At 43.6% G+C, this 21,142-nt stretch overlaps 1 protein-coding gene across 5 annotated transcripts in view; it reads right to left on the bottom strand.

Moving 5' to 3' along the window:
• Positions 1-21,142, bottom strand: part of PAPLN (papilin, proteoglycan like sulfated glycoprotein) — a 50,942-nt gene that overhangs the window by 14,946 nt on the left and 14,854 nt on the right. For 3 of the 5 annotated variants that reach the window (XR_004080624.2, XM_031049299.2, XM_031049300.2), the window contains exons 3-14: positions 14,338-14,453; positions 12,699-12,759; positions 12,318-12,420; positions 11,319-11,449; positions 10,859-10,982; positions 10,131-10,211; positions 8,964-9,136; positions 8,231-8,354; positions 7,040-7,166; positions 5,688-5,753; positions 3,485-3,692; positions 1,304-1,480 (exon numbers count right to left, since the gene is read on the bottom strand). Coding sequence is in view for 4 of the 5 variants with exons in the window: in XM_031049299.2 (XP_030905159.2) it covers positions 1,304-1,480; positions 3,485-3,692; positions 5,688-5,753; positions 7,040-7,166; positions 8,231-8,354; positions 8,964-9,136; positions 10,131-10,211; positions 10,859-10,982; positions 11,319-11,449; positions 12,318-12,420; positions 12,699-12,759; positions 14,338-14,453 (1,491 nt within the window). In the remaining variant the exon portion in view is untranslated. The remainder of the gene's footprint in view (positions 1-1,303; positions 1,481-3,484; positions 3,693-5,687; positions 5,754-7,039; positions 7,167-8,230; positions 8,355-8,963; positions 9,137-10,130; positions 10,212-10,858; positions 10,983-11,318; positions 11,450-12,317; positions 12,421-12,698; positions 12,760-14,337; positions 14,454-21,142) is intronic. The other 2 variants (XM_031049301.2, XM_031049302.2) reach the window with 1 other exon arrangement.

Genomic DNA, 21,142 nt, shown 5'->3' with positions numbered 1-21,142 from the left:
CTTGGGCACAGAGACAAGGCAGGTGAGCAGGTAGCAGAGGCTGAATGCAGAAACCCCAACAGACCAGAAGAGTGGAACAGCTGCATGATTGGCTGCAGGCTGAGCACAGCATCCTCCACCAACACACAGCAAACAATATTTCAGCTGGATCCATCTGAACAATTAGAAAACCATACTTTAAACCATTTTACCAAATGCTGCACCCAGCCCCGAAGCATTAGGCTCTGAGCTGTGCTCAGCCTGTAACATCTGGACAAACTGCTGTTACATGCAATGGTGTGGCAGTGAGCTGGAGTGAATTGCTTTAGCCTGGCCTGAAGGCATCTGAATACTATGGGGATCTGCCAGCTGTGAGAAGGTCAGTTTTGAACTATGCTTTCAACAACAACAGTTTACTATGGGAAAGCAAGCTGCTGGCTTTCTTGTAAGCAGCTACCTAGAGTTCCTCTCACTGAAAGCTATAGACGAAGAGGGAGAAATGAGCAGCACCTCAGGGAATGGGAGAGGATGAGGTGTCTGTGTAAGCCAACTGTTGGTGGCAAGCTCTACAAACAGTGGGAGAGTATTTCTCTCTCTTATTCAGATGCAGATATGAACCCTTCTGATATCAGAAAGAGGGCCCAAGAAAGATCAGATTAAGGCATGCAAGTTCTTTAGCTGTTATTAAAACTCAGCCCATATCTCATGGGCCAAGAGATGTAACATGTTTTAACTCAGAATAAGCCATGTCTGGCTAGCACAGAAGGGGAAAAGTGTGTTTGGAAGTTACCTGATGCATTTGATCTACCCCTATCTCCTTCCCACAGCACTTTTCCCAGGTTGAACACAGTCTGGCTTCCTCCACAAAGACAAGAGTAATCCATCTGAAGCACAATTTATCTGAACTATTACAAAAATGTACCTTAAGCCATATCACTGTGCACAATGACCAGCCCTGAAGCCTGGTCATAGTTACGCAAAGAGCTGTTCTGCTATTCACAGCAATGGAGCGAAGAATTGGGAATCAGCAGCAAGGGTGGATTATTGCTTCAGCTTATTGGCTGCATTTTGCCACTGTCACTGAAACTATAATCCCCCCCATCAGAAGGGTTTATTTTTGTAGCAGCTGCACACAAAGCAGGCGGCAGATTAACTGGAGCATTACTAGTGCCAGTTATAACGCAGATGTGAGCCAAGCGACTAGTAAGGAAGGAGTACATGCTCTCAGGCTCAGCCAGTGTGCAGACTGCATGGATCAAAGCCTGTTTGCAAGGAGACAGCAATGAAATCAGTTATTTCTGAACTGTGGAAGTGTGATGCTCACCAGACCCCAGTCTCCAATGTGCCAGCCAATTTCTTGGATGCAGTTCTCCTTAAGGCAGGGCTGGGTGGCTGACGGCTTTGGCTCCATTAGGCAAGCGAAGTCCTGAGCCTGAGAGCCCTGCTGTGTTCTGCAGGTGACAGTCCGGGTCTGGACCCCTTCCCCACAGCTAGCTGAGCACTGCAGAAAGGGGCCAAACAATTACAAGGAAGCATCTGGTTTCCACTTGCACTTCCAGGCTGTGCTCCCTAACATTAGGGCAGAGCACCATTCTGAGACTGCCTGAAACGATTAATCATCATTAAAATCATCTTCAGGATGGGAGTTAGCAGAGTAGTTGTTTATGCTATACAATAGACAATAAGGCACGGTGGATAGGGTCTGGGAGATCTGGAGCTCACTGAATGATTTTGGCCTACTCATACCATTTCTTTTCATCTGTACCAGAGAAGACATGGAGAATGATTTGGGGAAAAAAAAAAAGTATCAATACTACAGAATAGGTCAAGAATAATAAATGGCAGGAAATACCTGGAACCTCATGTTAGTTGCTTTTGGTTACAATCAGATCAAGGTAAAGAATTAAGGGGAAGATACAAATATTAGGTTCTTGTATTGCTCATGTCTTCGCCTGAAGACCCTATGCTCCATTTTTATGGTGTGCAGCTGTGACACAACTTCTGTACTAGCAACTGGCCTGTGACGTTTTCAATGGCCTCTTAAATTCACAGTGATGTTTCTTGGAATCCAGCCTACTTTTCCATGAATTACCAAGGTCTTTTACAGACAGCATTAACTTGGGGACAGTCTGAACTACTTTAGATGAGCTTTCCAGCTGAGTTCCAGCCACTCATTTACTAGAATGACCTTTTATCTCTGAAAGTATATGAAACAGTTGCTTTTGAGAACCCTGGCATGAATAACTTAGAGATCAGTTTGTAAGAACAGGACACACGGTGCCTTTCCTGAACGGCACCCTTACTACAAAACCCTGAAGTCATCTCAGGATTCACACTTCACATCCCACAATGGGGGGGGAGGTAAAAAAAGAATTTACAGTCTATGTATATATATACATATATGAATCTATGTTATACAGTGTGTATTATGCTTCAAAGTTTCATTTTATTCTGCTGCACCATTCAAAGTACGACCCCAAGATCATTAAGTTAAATGTTGCAAGTATGCATATCCTCCTTTAAAGAGGAAAATTCTCTTGTGCTTTAGGGATTGGGTAGAGACTACCTTTACTTTCTAAGCCCTTGGAACATAAGATGCCTCCTAAATACCTGGGGCTTGGCAGCACTAAGTATACACAGTTTGAACAGTTTCCTCTCCTGGAGATATAAATACACAAAAGGCATCAAAAATGCGCCACACAGCTGTGTTTGGAGAAGCCCTGCATGGACACACAACGAACAGCAGGTCACCAGCGTTTCAAGAGTATCTTGCTTACCAACTGTTGCGATTGCAGTACTGCTGTCCAGGGCTATGAATGCTGAGACTGCAACATGCACGGAAATAAACAGCACAGACAGTAGCCATGAGCTCTTGTTTTATGAAGGAGGGAATTTACTGTGCATCATCAGCTGATGGACAGCAGCTCTCATGCCTGCCCTCTGCCTTCACCAGGCCTGTGAAACTCAGCCAGTGTCATGTCCGGTGGATGTGGTAAGAATACAGGAGTGGGGAAAGGACTGGCAGACCAGAGAAGAGAGAACATGCAATAAGAGGACCCTAATTTGCATATATTAGATGCTATCGACACGTCTCCTATACCAAACTCTGCGGCAGAGACTCTTCACCCTATAGCTCCCCTTGGGAGAATCAAGAAGATGTCCTCTATATTCAGCCAAATACTACTTTTCCTAATCGGGTTACTGGTCGGGTTTTTCTTGTTGACAAGAATAGCAGAGATTGCTTACATGCAATAAGAGGTGCAGGGGCACACACAGTTTTGAGGAACATGTATGTGTTTGTAGGAGGACATAGCTGCTAGCCAGCTGGAAGTCTGTTGGAGGACTACAGGGCCAAGTCCTATACCCCTGCACACTACTTATCCAGGGACACACACTTTTTACAGTCCCAGAAAAGGAGCCTGGCTGTTAATGCCCAAGCTTTGGTAGGTCTTCCAAGGTGCCAAGGGCAGTTACCTACACACAAATACACACACACACAACTCACCTCTGACCAGGGCCCCGTACTCCAGGTTGCACATTGCCTCATGTTGCAGGGCTGACTGCTGCGAGGCTGCTGTGCAAAGGCCATGCACTCAGCATTATCCACCACCCCTTGGGAGCTCTGACCATCGAATGCCACACAGTAAACAGAGCGAGTCTGGGTGCCCCCACCACAGGTAGCAGAGCAGGGTCCCCACTCCCCTGTTTTCCACCTGCAGGTCACAGAATCAAGCAAAACAAAAATATAAGCCCAGCTAAACCCCTCAGAAACACAGGGAGATCAGTGCCATGTCCCTGTTGTAATCAGGGAAAAATTCCCTTTGCAGAACAGAGTCATAGGCGAGTTCCCATTTGACTGAGTGCTACCCAGCTTAATTGGCAATGCAAAGCCTGAGTCCCACTTCAGAGACAAATCCCCAGTAGAGAACACTTGTTTCTTTGGAATTGCAGAGCTCTCCCAGAGGGGGAAGATTTTTCTCCCTGGCTTTTGGTATCCTGATGCCTGCAAAAAAATCATGCCTGGAATGGAACATCAAAGAAAAAGAAAGAAAAAAAAAACACAGAAACAATCCAGATCAGTTAGAAGAAAAGCAACACACATGAGGCTAACAACCCATTACACTCCTGCCACTATCAGAAACAGTAAAATCAAGCCAAGACCTCACTCTGCCTGCAAGCCATGCCAGACACTCTCAGAAGTGCTTGTGAACTTTTCCCTGACAGCCAGTAGAAAGCTGGTTTATTCCTCCCATCAGTCAAATTCTCTATCAGCAGTACACTCAAAAACTCCCAAAACACTATAGATTTTGTCCTGTGTTTGGTTGCTGAAGCTGCCACAGTAATGATACACCCTTGCTAATGGAAGGAAGGATGTCCAAAAAATCTGTTTGGATGCTAAAATCCCTGTCCTTGTGCATTTCCATGTTACAGTGCTGCCTAGGTAGGTGGGAGCACACCTTACATGGCCTAGATTCAGGAACAACATTTTGTTTAATTCCAGTCCCAGCTTGCTGTACAGTTAAAAAGCACTGGTGGCAGAGGAGGAGCATCATGGTGATGTGCTTGTCAGCTGTGATCTCCCCTTGCAGCTGGGTGAGCCCCAGCCGCGGAGTGATGGCAGTTCATGTTTTCTCCCTCAGTTTTCAAGCTGCTTACCTGGTCTGCCCTCACCACCCGTCCACTGAGTTTCACCCAGCCAATTCACATTCATCCCCTACCAGAAACTCCACAGCAGACTCAGCCGTGTTCATCTCTTTAAGATACACTTCCTTCTTACTAAAGATGCAATAGCAGTCCAAAAACGAATGGCCTTTGCTATAAAATAAGATGCTCCTATTGGAAAGGGAACAACTACAGTAAGTAGAAGCCACTCAGAGCAGTGTGGTTTCAGGGCTCAAAACAAATGCTTTGATCAAGATTTTTCAGAAACTCCAGAGGGAATAACCCCCTCCCCCCAAACTGAATTCTACCTCTTGTAAAGTGAATGTACAGTTTTAGAAACTAACTAGGAACATTCATCTACAGCTTCTTTCAATTTCTTCTCTTGACACTTGTTTCATTTCCTTCGTAAAACAAGGTCAGCTGTAAGCCTGGGACCCTCATCAGAGGGCAAAGTCCTGCATGATTTAGCATCTTACTGGGGTATAACTGTTTTCTTTTGATCTTTTTTACTTATCATACCTCACTGTAAGTAAGTATTGCATCTGTCACATCCTTGTACTCATCACAGTTTATAGGGACTTTCCTGCTTGCTATAGGCCACATGCCAAAGAAAAAGAGCTTTTTAGAAACCCTGAAATCTGCTATGCTTTGTTTACATTGTTCAGTCCATCATGCTCTCTGTTCCTTTCTGTTCTTATATTTATCTTGATAACTCAAAAATTAACATCCCTTCACCTCTTTACCTTTATTCCAGAAAAAAACCCCAACCCAACAATTATCAGGATAAGCATCCAAAAGCTACGAAGAAAATGTCCCCTTCTGAGTCCCACAAGGATCAAGTTACCAGCAGCACGCACAAACAACCAAGCAAGGCTGCCATCCAGCACCCTCCACCATCATTTTCATTGCCAAGAATCCAAAGCAAAGCACCACCCACTGCTATCACCAGTGCCAAAGAGGAAAGCTCCCCCATCTTTGCTAGGCAGATAAGTGGAGAACAGAAGAGAGGAGCTGCCTTCTTGTGCTCTCTGTAGCCTCCTTGTTACCTCTTCATCTGAGAGCTCCATGCTCCGCTGTGATTCCAGGCTTGTGGCAGATAGATGTAAGAAGTCCTTTATACACAGAACAAAGGATTTAAAGAATTTAAAACGAGTACCTACAGGCTGACACACATTCAGAAATGCTCCCAGGTTTCCAAGCACCCCCTCACCCACAGCAGTACTCAGAGGCTCCACTGCACCCACCAGATACAGGTAATCACAGCTCTGGATGCCCATGTGAGAGGCAAGTGAAGCCAACTGTGAAGCTAACTGTGAAGCTATATCAGCAAGGATGGAAAAGGCTGGGTAAAGGGGTTTGAAAATGCTGGTGAATAAAAAGATTCCAGGATTCATCACTTTCTTAGAGCAAGGACACTGGAAATGCAAGAATGACATAAAATTACACCAGCTCTGACCTCCTACCCTTTTGCAGGCTCCAGTCAAAGAGAACTGTCCTGGGTTCAGCAGTAGCAGTCATTTTTCTCCTTCTTAGTAGCTGGTGAAGTGCTGTGTTTTTTACTTTCAGCCTGGGAACAGCACTGATAACGCCAATGTTTTTGGTTGCTGCTCAGTAATGTTTACTCTGACCGAGGACATTCTGAGTCTCATGCTCTGCCAGGGAGGAGGGGAAGCCACAAGGAAGAAGAGACAGGACACCTGACCCAACCTAGCCAAAGGGGTATTCCATACCACAGCACATCATGCACCAGTATATACCCAGAAGGGCTAGACCGCTGCTAGGATAGGTCTGGGTATTGGTCAGCGGGTGGTGAGTGGCTGTATTCTCTTCCCTTGTTATTTCCCTTATCATTATTATTACTGGTGGTAGCAGCAGTGGTTTGTGTTATACCTCAGTTACTGGACTGTTCATATCTCAACCCGTGGGAGTTACATTCTTTTGATTCTCCTCCGCATCCCTCAGGGGGGAAGAGAGTGAGCGAGCAGCTGTGTGGTTCCGATTTGCTGGCTGGGCTTAAACCATGACAAGAACAAAACCCAGAGAATCTGTTTCTTATCTCCATGGGCTAGAAGACTGTCCTCCACAATCCTACTCTGGAAAGCAAATTTAACTGGTCCATAAAATGAACATAGGATGTATTAAGCCCTATCCTTGTGCACACAGAAAGAAAGTGTTAAGTGCTCATCACAGTGTTATCATCACCAGCCTTGTCTTGGGCTTTCTCTGATTCTATGATATTTTCTATGATTCTATGATTCTCTAAGAAGTTAAACAGTTCCTTAGAGAGAAGCACACTGGAGGCCAGGAGAAGTGGAGAAGTGAGACGGTAATTCTACTTCTTGGTTCCAAAAGTACCTCAAGAAGAAGTCAGAGTCCAGAAGAAGAATAAAAATCTTACCGTTTTGTCTGTGGACAAGTCTGATGGCCACATGTCCGGTTATTGTCTGGTTGTGGTTTATTCCTGCACATATAGTCAGGATAAATTTCATTGTCTATGGTACAAAACACCAAGCGGGATTGGAAACCTAAAGGAGAAGCAAAAGAGTACTCTGATCAACACAGGCCACCCGGAACCAGGTTTGCAATGTACTGGTATGGCAAGACAAGTTTCTAAAGTAATGCAGAATCCACACCTGCTCCAGTGAACCTGGAAAGAAAGTCCTGTGCAGATCTTGGTTTGTCACTATATGTACAAATGATGCCTCCCCACTTCCTTCCAGGAGTCCTCTGGAAGGGCAAGAGAGCCAAAATAGTTCTGCATACCTGAGGAGCATTTTCCTATTATTTTATGGATTTATACTCACAAGGGAAGCACCATATATCCAGGATTTCAACAAGAAACCTGCATGATGTGTGCAGTATACAGCAGCAGAGCTATGAGTCTCCTGTTAGACTCAAGTCAGTCTTGTGAAGACTGGATACAGGAGAAAAACTTGCAACTCTTCATACTTCCTACAAGATGAGAGTGCCCAGGCAAGGATAATATCAGCACCTACAGCCACAGTATGGCAAAAACTATTGAAATGGCCATTAGTATGTAAAACCAGAAGAGGCTGATAGGAACTCTAGTTACGAGTCAGCTGGAGAGATTTGTTTTACTGGGATTTTTTTTGTTTTGGGGTTTGTTTGTGGGTTTTTTTTTTTGCTTGTTTGTTTGAGTTTTTGTGGTTTTTTTGTTTTTTGTTTTTTGGTTGTTTTTTTTTTTTAGGTTAAAATCTGTAATTATATTAATGGAAAAGGTGATGATGTGATTCAGTTATGTAGGCCAGGTCAGTTTGGAGAGGACATCTCAAGCAGCTGAAAAAGCCTGAGAAGGATATAAAGAACTGAAGAAAAATGAACCAAACCAAACCAGATCCTAGTAACAAGTCTATGGATTAGGGCAATGAAAATAAGACAGGACAAGGCACGGGAGGCAGTACTGCTGTGACTCCATGCGTGACCTTCCCTTGACCAAATCTTTTTTGTCACCTGCAGATACCTGTGCTGTCTGCCAACAGGAGACAGACTGCTGGCAAGCAGCTGCAGAGGGCAGCACACTGTCTTTGGTGTGGCAGCCAGCCCCAGAGACCTGGTCCTGTCCCCTTACCTCCTCCGCATTCGGAGCTGCACTCACTCCAGGAACTGTAGCTCCAGCTGTAGCCTGAAGCCTGCCCTTGCACAGGCAGGTAGTACTCATACTGTACCCCTGGGTTTGGCTCCTGGCTGATGAGCTGCAAGAGCATGTGAGAAAGTCAGGGAAATAACAGCAACAGAACTTTCGCCTTCACAGCATTTCTCACACATGCCTGAGGGGTCAAGCTGACCTGCACCCCTCCCACTCCAGGAGCACTTCTTCTCCATACGGTATTTAATCTTCACCTTCTAGGATACTCTAGAGAGCATTGTTTTTTCACAGAAGGGTGCATTCCATCCTCTCAGTGTCAGGAGATCCAGCTGTGCCTGTAACAGTAACTGTCCTTACCTGCCCTAAAGAACGTAACAAGCAGTGTCCTAGAGCCTGTCCCTGCCCCAGTACCATTTGGTGTTGACTCATTTCCCTTGAAGTCAGAACCCAAGGGAATAGGCAGGAAGACACCAATAAGCTTTGCCCTTCTCCTTTCTAGGCAACAGAATCAGTGCAGAAAATACTGCTGTTTCTGTAAGAAGACCACCTTGGTCTGTATCTTAGGGGCGTGCAGCTCTGTAAGATTTTTGGGGGCTCCATCATTTCTCCAGTCTCCAGTCCTATGTTCCCACCAATGCAGTCCCACTGCACAAAGCAAGAGCTGTTATGCAACCAGAGAACAAGAGTATCAGTGGGGGCAAGTACAGCTGCTTACCTCAATGATAAGGGGTTCTGTGGTGGGACCTTGTGCATGGAGGAGCTCTGGGGCCAGGTCACCCTCTGAGCCACGGTCATAGTGCAGAACAGTGCTAGCAACCTGCAGAGCTCGGCTGAAGTCAATTGTCCAGTGCCCATTCAGGTAATACTCCCCTCGCACGTTCTTGACAGCTGCACAATCCCACATGCCAGAGAAGAAAAGGCAGCAAATTAACATGCCTATAACCTGCAATTTGGCTCCAGGTGCCATGAGGCAGAGCCTGCTCTAGACTTCCAGAGTACTGGCAATCCAGAGCTGTCAGCTCTGCCATTTGAACTCCAGCTCCTTCACACCAGTACTGCAACCCTTTAAGGGTGGTGACCATCTAATGTGGCAGCATCTACCAACACAGCAAAAGTTCACATATCAAAAGAGGACAGTAAGAACTCTACAGGGATGCTCCTGTTTCCATTCAACCCTGTGTCACAGGTGTAGCAATAAGGTGACTATCATCCTGCAACCATGCATCCCCTGTAAGGCTCTTGTTCCAGAAGCTGCTCCACGCTCAGAGAGTAGTTCTTGCCAGCTTTACTGCAGAGCAAACACTTTTTTTTTACTGCACAGCCAAATGTCTCCAGTACATTCCAGCTCTGTTTCTGGTTTCCTTGTGCCTCAATAGTAATTGAGGCACAGCCTATGTCATCCTCTGTCCTGTTTGCTGTTAAGATGCACACTGCCTCAACACCCCTATCCTGTTCATCAGATTCTGCTCAGAAAATAAAGCCTTTGGTGTTGTATTGAGTTTTGTACAAAGGCAAACATCACCAGCCAGATTTGTCCAAAGCACTGGGCAATGGAAGAGTCAGAAAGCAGAATAGTATTTGCTTTCTTCACTGGAATTTTCTCAGCCCTGTCCAGAAACCTAGGCGAGGACATTTCTACTTTCTTCTTGCACTCTGCAGCATGACCAGAATTTGAGACTGTAGAGAGAAATACCCAAAACATATCTATGCGGAAAAGAAGCCCATCCCAAACTTATGTGTGGCAGCAGCACTTAGGATTTACAATCACCAAGCAAAGAGCAGTATTCATAGTCAAATTTTGCTATATCAGCTAAACTCCTTATTTTAATGCAATGGCTGGAATCCAAATGGGCCGAAACACAAGTTCTGACATCAGCCTTACCAAGGAAGTTTCTGCTGGGCTTAACCTCCTTAATTTGGATGCTTGTGGCTCCCACGGGAATTATGAAGATTTGATTGTAACCTGAAAAAGACCGGAAGAGCATTATTCAGTACCTGTGGATGCCACACCATCACTCTTCAGTGCCAAAGATGCTCACTCTTTCACTGGTGCCTGAACAACTGAATGAGCTTTATGATGGTGGCTTGAAACTTTTTAGCTGTCTCTTTATCAGCATTCTATTAGCTTCACCTTACAGTATCCACAGGTCAGCCCATGTATAAAAAGTTCTGATTACACCTCTGAAAAGCACAGGGGTCAGTTCAAAGTCCATTTTTCAGATTTTATAATCTCTGGACTTTCAGTGAGCATCATATTGGAGCTCAGAGTGAGATCTGACCACAGCTGTAGTTGTTACCTTAAGCTATGTATGTTCATATGGCACATTTATAGCACTTGCTGGAGACTGGCCAGGGAAAGACACCAGCAGCACTGGCAAGTGCTTCAACCTGTATGGAGGCTAAGGAAGTGATTTCCAGGAAAAGGTGATCAGTACATATTGTGATGCTAAAGCAGCTAAAGAGCTACAAGCTATACAGACATTTCAAATGAACACCTAAGCCTGCCTATGACAATCTTGTGATCAGGTGTCCCCACCAGCTTTTGTAGCAGTTGCCTTTAGGTTTACCTCTCTCCTCCTCACCTGCCCAAACCACCTAGAGCATCTGTACCTTTGGGGAGGCTGGGCACATCGAAAGTGCCCTTCACACCATAGCAAGTGCTGCCATCTCCTCCACACTGAAGGCACTTGTCCTCCTTCTTGGCAGATTCCAGCATGTTATCACAGCCAACAGCCTGCAGAGCACAGAAGCATTGATATGAATAAATAGTAATGACAGAGGAAAGAAAAAATGGCCAAATGCTGGATTGATCTAATGAGAAAGCCTGAATCTAGGGAGTGTGGGAAGTCAGGATAAGGCAAGGAAGGAGTTGTCAGAAAAAGGATAGGCTTAGCATCTCCTACTTCACATTCAGAGATAGATAAATGCTGTCCACAGGCTCCTCAGAACCTTGGTAATGGAATGATTCTCCTTTTCTGATGCTATTATAAAAGATCAAGTAGAACAAAGGAAAGCAACAGAAAGATCGACAGACCCAATGGTAAAGGAAGGAAACAACAATATAACTAACCTGGCAAACTCCTTCTACACAAATATCCCTCTTCCCAGGTTCACAGGTAGTCCCATCTACCACTGCTTCCTTGTGCCTATAGTAGAAGTTTTCTCCCTTGGGGATACAGTTTAACTCACACTTATTAGGTGCTAGTAAGAGAGAAGAAAACAAACATTGTGTTGTATGGCTAATGCATCAGCAGCTTGGTTTTAGATCACAGGAGCAGAAACATAACTTATATTAAGTGGCAGATTTCAAACAAATTTATGGGTCACAGACTGGTGAGGCTGGAAAAATGCCCTGGTAGACCCCCAGTGTCATTTCCTTGCTCACCTTGACTGGCCAGTGGTGGAGGGGGGATGTTGGGCCAGGTGGATATTCCGTTATAGTCCTTAGCAGGACTGTTCTTAAGCTCCTTTAAAGCACAATGCTTTCAAGAATGAGAACATGTGCTGCTACAGAACACAAGGGAGTTGTTATCTTTACAGCCAACAAACAAAATCTATCTCGAAATCCCTCGTGATTTCTTAAACAACTATGAACAACAACATACCAAAGCTCAGAACGAAGATCTCTGGTTCCTATACCTGCCCTCTAAGCAGATGCTTTAAGAAAGCATGGGCCAATAGAAAGATGTCATATTTCCTGAAGCACTCATTAACTACATGCATTTGATTCTCCTGTGCCATGCTAATATTCTTTCCCAATATTGAAAAATACAGCACAGCTTCTGCTTCTCTGATACTGCAAGACTTATCTGCAACCAGTTACAGCTTTCTTAAGTTTCTGAAAGCATGGCTGTTAGAAGAGACATCTATGTAATGCTGCAATGGGAGCTGTCTCTCAGCCTGTGCATCCAGTGTCTGCAAGAGGAATGTTTTGTAGCTGGCAACAAGATTTTTCATGTGCAAGCCTCTGCCCCCCAGTAAGGGTACTACAATCAAAAACATTACAATCACTTCAAAAAATACTGTTCATAGTTAAGGATAAAGTGTAACCCTACGCTTTTATCGTTACCTCCATAATACGGAAGCCACTTGTATTTTTTTCCTTGGAATTCTTTCCCATCGAACTCTGCGCACTGCTCTGCCCGGAAATCCCGGGTGCCTTCCGGGCAGCTCTGTTTCGAGAGAAAATGTTCGCATTGGGCCATCATAAAAAGGAGAAAAGTTAAATGCACAACAAAAAGAGCTATTTTATTACATTGCTCCCATATAAGATATGGGGCATAAATTCAATATGCTTTTGAAGGGTACAGTTGATGAACTGCATTTGCCAGTGATGCCAGAGAAAGAGAAACCAATAATGACATATTACTACTGAACAAGAGTGATGTTTCTCCTGGGAAAAGGAGCAACAGGCAAGCAAAAACAAACCAGGACAAGCAGAACACTGTACCTGAATGTTGCATGACCGATAACTTCGAGCTGGTCCAACACAACTGGAAGAAACTTCTGCCCTGAAAGACAGAAAACCAACATGAAGTTCTCTGAAGAATAGACACGCAAAATATCTTCTCATGGCAGACATTAGAAATCACCTTCACACCAAGCATATCACCCTCACAGTTTCATGAAATAGCAAAACAACTAAAACACACTACTTTTCCATTAAAGCAAACCAGCATCTCCTAGTGCCATTTTCTGCTATGGCTTGGGTTTTGTCATGAATGAGACACACACCATGAACAATTGCAGTATAGCTCTTCAGAATAATGTTTCAATTAAATAAGGGAAACGGAGCTTTTAGTCCTTTGTCCACCAGCAAACAGTCAAGGTACCAATAGCCAAACCAGAAACATGAGCAGTAGGAGGTTAGTGGCCAATATAGGATAGGTATGCACATCACCTAATGTGCTGCTTACATGCAGATTGATAGAAAGCGGTAAATGTGCCTATAGAAAGTGTAGAACTCTCTCATTCCAGTCAAATTAAAATGGGTTTAAACTTAAACAGGGGAAGTTTAGATTGGATATAAGGAAGAAGTTCTTTACTGTGAGGGTAGTGAGGCACTGCAATGGGTTGCCCAAGGAAGTCGTGAATGTTCCGTCCCTGGTTGTGTTCAAGGCCAGCCTGGGTAGAGTCTTGGGTGATACGGTTAGTGTGTGGTGTCCCTGCCCATGGCAGGGGAGTTGGAACTTGATAATCTTAAGGTCCTTTCCAACCCTAACTGTTCTATGATTCTATGATTACTGCAGGTGAGAATTACAGAGAGTTACAGATACAGAGGAAATTGATCTGAAATGTCAATCTCCCAAAATGGAGAGCTGGCTTGCAGGGATTCTGGCAGGTGTATAATGTAACAAGTAGCCTTCAAAAGAGACCTTTCTTTATTCTGGGTGGGAACAACCAGTGCTCTTCTGGATTCTTCTATTGAAAATCCCACTCTCATTTCTCTAACCATAAAGTGAGGCTGTTCTTTTCAGGATATTATTAAGAGTCTGGCTTTCCCCCTCCCCCCATTTTCTTTGCTTTTATCAGTGACAGGATCTCTAAGGTCCATTATTCCCAAGAGGTACAGTTCCAATAATCATCCTCAATGCATCTAACCCAACTGCAAATGAGGTGGCACAGTGTTAATGCTGCTTGAGTGAACCCTACTCTTACATTTCTTCTGGGACAATTCAGATTCCTGGGAATCATTATCCTAAGGAAATCTTGGCACAATCACTGGATCTTGGGAGAGAAACTTACTACTCTGGATCATTCTTCCACTCCCACAGGCTTGACACACTAGACCTGATTGAACAGCTGCTGCCATACCAATCTCCCGATTGCACAGCCTCAGATCTCACAGAGAAACCACTGTGCTCTAGCAAAGGAGCCAAAGCAAGGATGTGTTGAAGAGAGCACTACTCAAAACAACGCTGATGAGACTGAAGGTAAGGATCGTCTCCAAGTGGACTCAGGTGACTTATTCCCCTGAATCCCCCCTGGAATCAAACACTAGGTCATTTCTGTTCTGCATATGTATAGGTACATTATTGCAGGAGCTCAGAAAAAACACATTCAAAAAACAGAAAGAAGTTAGCCCTCACCTTTGGGAGTAGCAGCGCCGTTGCCGGAAGCTGACTCCACCACCACAGGTCCGACTGCACTTACCCCATTCACCCCAGCTCCCCCAGACATCAATCTGCTGTTTCATCCGGTGGTCCTGTAAATAAAACCCCACAGACATAGCAAACAGCAATGGCAACACAGGAAAAAAGCCATGAAAATGAAACAGAACTCCTATGTGTTCTCTTGCTGGGCTGTATTCCTCATACAAAAAGTGGCAGAGAATACTACATCAGAAACGTCAAGCCTCAAATATTTCAAGAGTATTGCCTTCCTGAAGCCATATAGCACATCCAGGTTTTAATCTTCCTTAAACTGTTACCGTTTGCCTATTCATAGAATCTCAGCATTTTCAAATAACCACCTGAACAAGGATAACATCTCCATCTCAGCAAGGCAGCAAAGGCAAATGTAATACTTCAGGGACTATGAACGTTGTCACTCCAAACCAGACCAATGGAGCCACTTACTCCCAAATCCTTGGCTCCAAGACAGATACTTAAGAGAAGTAAAGAAAGCAGTAAAGAACCCCCTGGAACACACTTTTTACTGCAACAAAGTGCTATACATGGAACTTTTTTCTCCCTACCCAACTGTATCTAATGATGAGGTCATGGTCTGCACCATCATTAGGTACAGCCTTAATTAATTTTGTGTTTAGAAAGTATGAATGCATACTGGCATTAGAAGAAATGATAGTACAGACAAGAAGTTACAATGCAATGGAACCTACTAAAATAACATTGTTTCAGCAGCATGTGAAATATATTTTCAGGAAAAAAGGGCCTACAGCACCTGATGAAATCCACATACAGAAGGACATGGGGGTTTAGCAGAAACAAAATAGCAATATTCTGAGAAAAAAAAGAATAACTGCAAGAAGCAATAGGATTAATGTTGTCTGGGAAAAGAAAGTAAATGCAGGAGTACACAGGGAGTGATGCTGTGAAAAGACGGTTTGCTGTGCAGCTGCACGTACAGAGCAGTTTGAGTATATGTTACACGACTGAGAAGGTAATGCATACCAGTTGGGCACTTGAACATTTGGGGTAGTGAAGAGTGGGCAAGCAGAGAAACAAAAAGCAAAAAAATATCGATATGTAGTCTAATTCCCTTCCATGTGCACAGTATCCCCCCAGACCTACATAACAAAACTATGGGTCTGGATGACAATCCATCCTCTAGTTTCACACAGCTCCTTTTGGCTTGTACATAGCATCCCTTGTTCCCATCTTCTATGTTTCCCAGTTTGTGCTCTGTTTCCATTCTTTCTTGTTGTCCCTCATGCATCCTTATGCAAACTACTCCCTGATTGTCACTCAGCTAGTAAATGGGTTTCCCGCTGGAGTGGAGGAATAGCCTAGAAATGGAGAATTTCACTATAGCAAGGATATTAAACCACCCAGGTCACTTTCAAAGTCCTCACTTTAAAAGCATAATTTTCACTTCAGTTAACTGATAACTGCTTTTACATAAGACATCCAGGTCTCTCCTAGAAATAGGAGCCAGCCTAATACATTATCCAGTGACTCCAACTCAGGCAAGATGCACGAGTTAATCCTTGTAACTTAAACAGGTTTTGTAATTTTCTACACATAGTCCCTGCCTGATTGTACGCTCTCGAGTTACAGTCTTGTTTCTCTCTTTCACAGAATAATTTCCTGCTGTTGGCAGAGCAACAGTCAGAGATATTAGCTGATCATATTTATGCATTTATTACCAGATTATCCACAACTACTTAGCTGCAGAGTCATCCCAAATTCTTCCTGACTACTATCTATATGGCTCTAATGTGAAACACTTTCTTCCTAGCCCATGATACTTAATTTGCTTCACAAAAGTTTTGTGCAATTCTTTCTAATACCTCTGCAACCAAAATCCTTCAGGACAAGTTTTCTGGTTCAGACAAACTCTGTTTGCCTTCACCCTGCTCACCCAATGGAACTATCCAGGTCACAGCCATGTCTACATACCTTCCCTCTGCCAAGTCAACATCTCCCTGACCCTTTCCCAAACCCTTCTCCCGTTCTTCCATTCCAGGTATTGAGCTCAGTGTTTGTTTGCTTCATTCTCACTTGCCTTACTGGATGTAATCCCATGAGCAGTGTTTCAGCTTTCAGCAAGGAGTCTTATTTTCCCAAGTTTTTATTTCAGTCACCTAATTCAACCCCCTGTAAACCCCCCTGCCTTACTCTCTAAAGAATGAAACATGCTACCAAGCTGTTTCTCTGCAGTTTTATTTCTCTTTATCAACTGACTGATTTAGGATCAGTATTAGCTCACCCTGGAAACAAGGGACCTTTCAGTCAGCATAAGGAAGAAGAAAACATGTAGATAAAAATCCAAAGGAAGAGCATTTGAAAGTCAGATTACCGGAAGGCAATTAGGATAGAAAGCCCTTCCCTGACACACACACCAACCTGATAAATATTCCAATATCCCTCCTACAGAAGTAGCATTCTTTATTCCTCCTATAGAGAGTAAATCTGCAGGGACTCTTTGTTGTAAGGCTTATGCATCTGCAGAGTGCAGGAACAATCATTTTCTCAGTATCACTCCATTTATGTATACCTGAAAAGGAGCATCAGCCAGAACAATGATCCCAAGGTCTTATAATATTAGAGAAACATTTTAATAGGGGCCCAACTCCCACATTCAGAAATCTGTGCAGTGCCCTCATTATTCAGAGCTGCATGCATGTGTTTATGAGCAAATACAAAGCCGCATATTTATAGTAAATAAGGAATCTATTTTTACATCATCTGATAACAGCATGCTTTTAGGAGCTGTCAGCTAGTTTCTGTTCCAAAAGCCTCTTTCTGCTCTCTTCACACTCTGGAATGCTTTTATCTGTTGTCAGCCAGGACAACTAAATCCTGGTCCCTCCTGGACTGCAGAACTAAAAATTAACAAATTTCATCACTGTTACCAATTCATTTGTTTCTATCCCTCCCTCACTTCAGCCTAACATACATAAAAGAACTCAATTCCTTTATCTGCATGAAGTATACATTTTAATGTTTCAGGAAAAGACAGAAAATGCATACAACCATCTTAGTTGACTTCTAAAAACTCCAGAAAGGACTGTCGCTTAATGCCCAACTGCTCTGGCTAGTTTTATTGCCTGCTAAGACAACAGAAATACACACATGTTGATGGTGCAAGTGACCCTGGCACCACATGCTCTCAAGGCTCATTGCTCTCCCCTCTTCTTCCTCCTCCTCCCCACCCCCTGCTCCTGGAGGGATGGGGAGGAGAATCAGAAGAATGTAACTCCCATGGATTGAGATAAGAACAGTCCAGTAACTAAGTTATAACACAAACCAGTACTTCTACCACCAATAATAATGATAAGGAAAATAACAAGGGAAGGGAATATAAAACTAAAAGGGGAAAGGGAAAAATAAAACAATAAACACAAGTGATGCACAATACGACTGATCACCATCTGCTGACCGATACTCAGCACGAGCTGAGCAGTGACCTCGTCCTTCTGGGTGACTGCCCCCCGGTTTCTATACTGGGCATGACATGATGTGGTACGGAATACCTTTTTGGCTAGTTTGGGTCAGGTGTCCTGTCTCTGCTCCTTCCTGGCTTTCCGTGTCCCTCCTCAATGGCAGAGCACGAAACTGAAAAGTCCTTGATCAGGGTAAGCAATACTTAGCAACAGCTAAAAACATTGGTGTATTATCAGTGTTGTTCTCAGAATAAAGTTGAAAACACAGCACTGCACCAGCTATCGAGAAGGAGAAAGCTGTTACAGCCAAACCCAGGATGGGCAGTGATTTCATTTTATGAACATTGCATTGCTTTCATTAGTTCCTAGACAGATGCATTGCTGATATAGTTGCAGCATCTGCCGTTATCAAGCCAATTGTATTTGATAAAACCAGCAAGTAAAAAAAAATCTATGCCTCTGAGTCAGTAGAGCTCCAGACTTTGTCTTCAAGGACAATTCCAGCGTGCATCAGACACAAACAGAAGAATTCTGGAAAAGGATAATATATACAATGTAGTATTTATTTCTGTATATGAAACATGCACTGGAAGAAGAATTATGAATGGGACTCAGCTCAGATAGAAAATGTTGGCAGTATGCAGAAACTTCAGAAAGGGCCCTTCAAAGAATTCTCAGCCAGTCTGATGAAATGGATAGGAAACTATGTGTGGGAAGAGGACTGTGCTTCCCAGATGTATGCATTGCAGACATGCAGTGACCCACACAGTTCATAGAATCAAAATGTAGAGTAGTAATTCATCATGAATAATTTCCCAGTGCCTTGTTGCAACTCAAAGGCAGCTCAAATACTAGCAAGCTATCAAAGCAAACATCAATATACTATGCAGTCCAAAGTGAGCTGTGAAGGTCTGTAGTCACAGGTCCAAACAACCTAAATGCCAGCCAGGTTCTTACCCATAGTGTTTCTCTTACTCTTTGGGCACCTTCGAGGGCTTAGAGATAGCCTGAATTATTCTGTGATTCTTTGTGCTACCTTTCCAGTCTGACAAGCAGCAACAAAACATCACATTACATCACTCCAACAATCACTGCTCAAAGCACGTGATTACCAATATCCATGCCATGTGAGAGAAGTTTGGACAAGACTAATACTTGCTTTTAGCGCACCAGGTCACACAGCTTTGGTCCATAGAGCTGCAACTGAACTACCTTTTTGGACATGGTAAAGTTGTTACTGTGGCTTATTGGGCTGTGCCACACAGTTACTAGACTCCATTTGGACCTGAATCAAATCTCTTCACCAATGCTGGGAATATGCTTGGAAACACTGGAAGTTGACCACAACACACAGTCTGCTGAAAATAAATATTGCTGTCAATGATAAAATGAGTGACGTGGTATTATGTTATCTTATGCAGTCAAAAATCAGATTCTCTCTCTTTAACCTTTCTTAGTATTTCTGAAGTGACCCTACATCCTTTTTTTAAAATAAATATCTACTTTCTGGAGTTTATACTTTCTGAAATAATGTTTATTTTGACAGACCCCTGAACTGTAGCCCAACTGATGAAACACGTATGAAAGAAGGGTGAAAACCAAACACTTTACCAAAGAAAGTTATCACCACAGTCATTTATTCCATAATGGTTTCATTGCTGAATTTTTGGCAAGACGTGTCCAGTGAAAAACACAGCTTTGCTAAGTTTGAATAATAATTGCTTAGAGAAAAGTTAATAAGGGAAGGAAAGACAAAAAGAAAACTGTTAATGTGCCTAAGGGCTCCTCCCTGTGGGCTGGGAACCAGCAGCAGGGGGCTCTCCTGGGGCAGCACAAGGCAGGGCACGGCCCCAGCCTTGGGAACTGGGCACCTCCAACTGAAGCCAGGCTAGGATGTGGGCTGCAGGTGTGCCTGGCTCCTCAGGGCTCATTGTCAGGATGGGCAGGGCTATGCAGAGCCCCACTGCAGCACCACTGGGGCAGGAGCTGACAGCCCTGGGGGGCTGCAATTGGGTCCTGGGAGCCCAGTCAGGGATAGTAAAGCCCAGTGGTGTCCTCAGGGCCCTGACAAAAACACCACACATAATATATATATATATCCTTACACCATGTTGCTTTCCAGGATGTGAAGCATTTCCTTCTTGTTTCTATACCCAGTACTATAATGATGATCACCTATAATGCTTCCACACAGCTAAGCCCTGCAAGACATGTGGCATTCAACACACTTACTGAAAGTGAGCTGAAAAAATTCAGTTTCTCTCACGTGTTTATAATGTAGATCTATGCTACTATTCCAATAGACGAATTTTCAGGATAAATCCATCTGCAACTGGTAAAGCTATTAGCCAAAAATGCAACAAAAATTAAGCAAATTAATCAGAACCACCTCAGCAAGGCATGTTTTTAATAATCCCATTGATCTTGGCTCAGATGTAGCAGGCTTGAAAAGAGCTTTGAGGGTGAAGAATGCCAAGTACCATTTTTATGAATAGCGAACAAGCAATCAAAGAACTGCATTTGAGCAAAACTAGAAAAACAAGAATGAAAGTGAACAAAATGGTGACAATATGAAGTGAAATACAAAATGGTACAGAACAGGAGAGTTTTCTATTAAGACAAACTGCTTCCCAAAGAGTAGAAAAAAATACAAGGCTCCATCAGTTTTAATGGCTTGTGGTTTATATTCACTGTGTATATCTCCTTTCATTCCCCTTTACCTTTTTAGCACATTGACTCTAACAAACCCACTAAAATCCATCAGATCCCCTACATCTGCATCTCCTCAAAACACTTCAGGGTCTCCCTACACCATTTAACCTTCCTCCTTATTGTTCCCAACTCTTTTCCATGTTCCCTGTGTTCACATCCCCAACACTCCTCGCTCTTGTACCTCTTCATGAAACTGTCCCATCATACACATGGCTCCTTCCCCATCCCCTGGTCTCCTGTTAGCTGTGCAGGACATGGTGCACACCCACTGCAGAACCAGGTACACACTGGATTGCTTGCTAGTGTGCAGAGCAGATAATAGCTACTGTTTAGAAATGGAAAGCCTTCCAGAAAATCTGGGTGGCCTGGAGCTGGCTAGGGTAAAAAAAGAGCTGCCTACAAAGATACAGCCGTTGCAGAGAAGTCAAATTAATTCTTGGAATCCTTGTGGAAGGAATTGGGGACATTCAGAAAACTCCACAAAGAGGAGGATTGTGAGAAAACTTTCTGACCCCAAACTTAGTTGGAAAAGTGGACAAAACACACAGTATGAAGTCATCAGAAGTTGTTTATCCAAGGGGCCTAACAGGAATTCGAGGGTGAAATGGATAAAC

Source organism: Melopsittacus undulatus, chromosome 4 (assembly GCF_012275295.1).
Source record: "Melopsittacus undulatus isolate bMelUnd1 chromosome 4, bMelUnd1.mat.Z, whole genome shotgun sequence".
Classification (NCBI taxonomy): Eukaryota; Metazoa; Chordata; class Aves; order Psittaciformes; family Psittaculidae; genus Melopsittacus; species Melopsittacus undulatus.
Note: the sequence above shows the minus strand (reverse complement) of the source record. Positions and strands in the feature narration are given on the sequence as shown.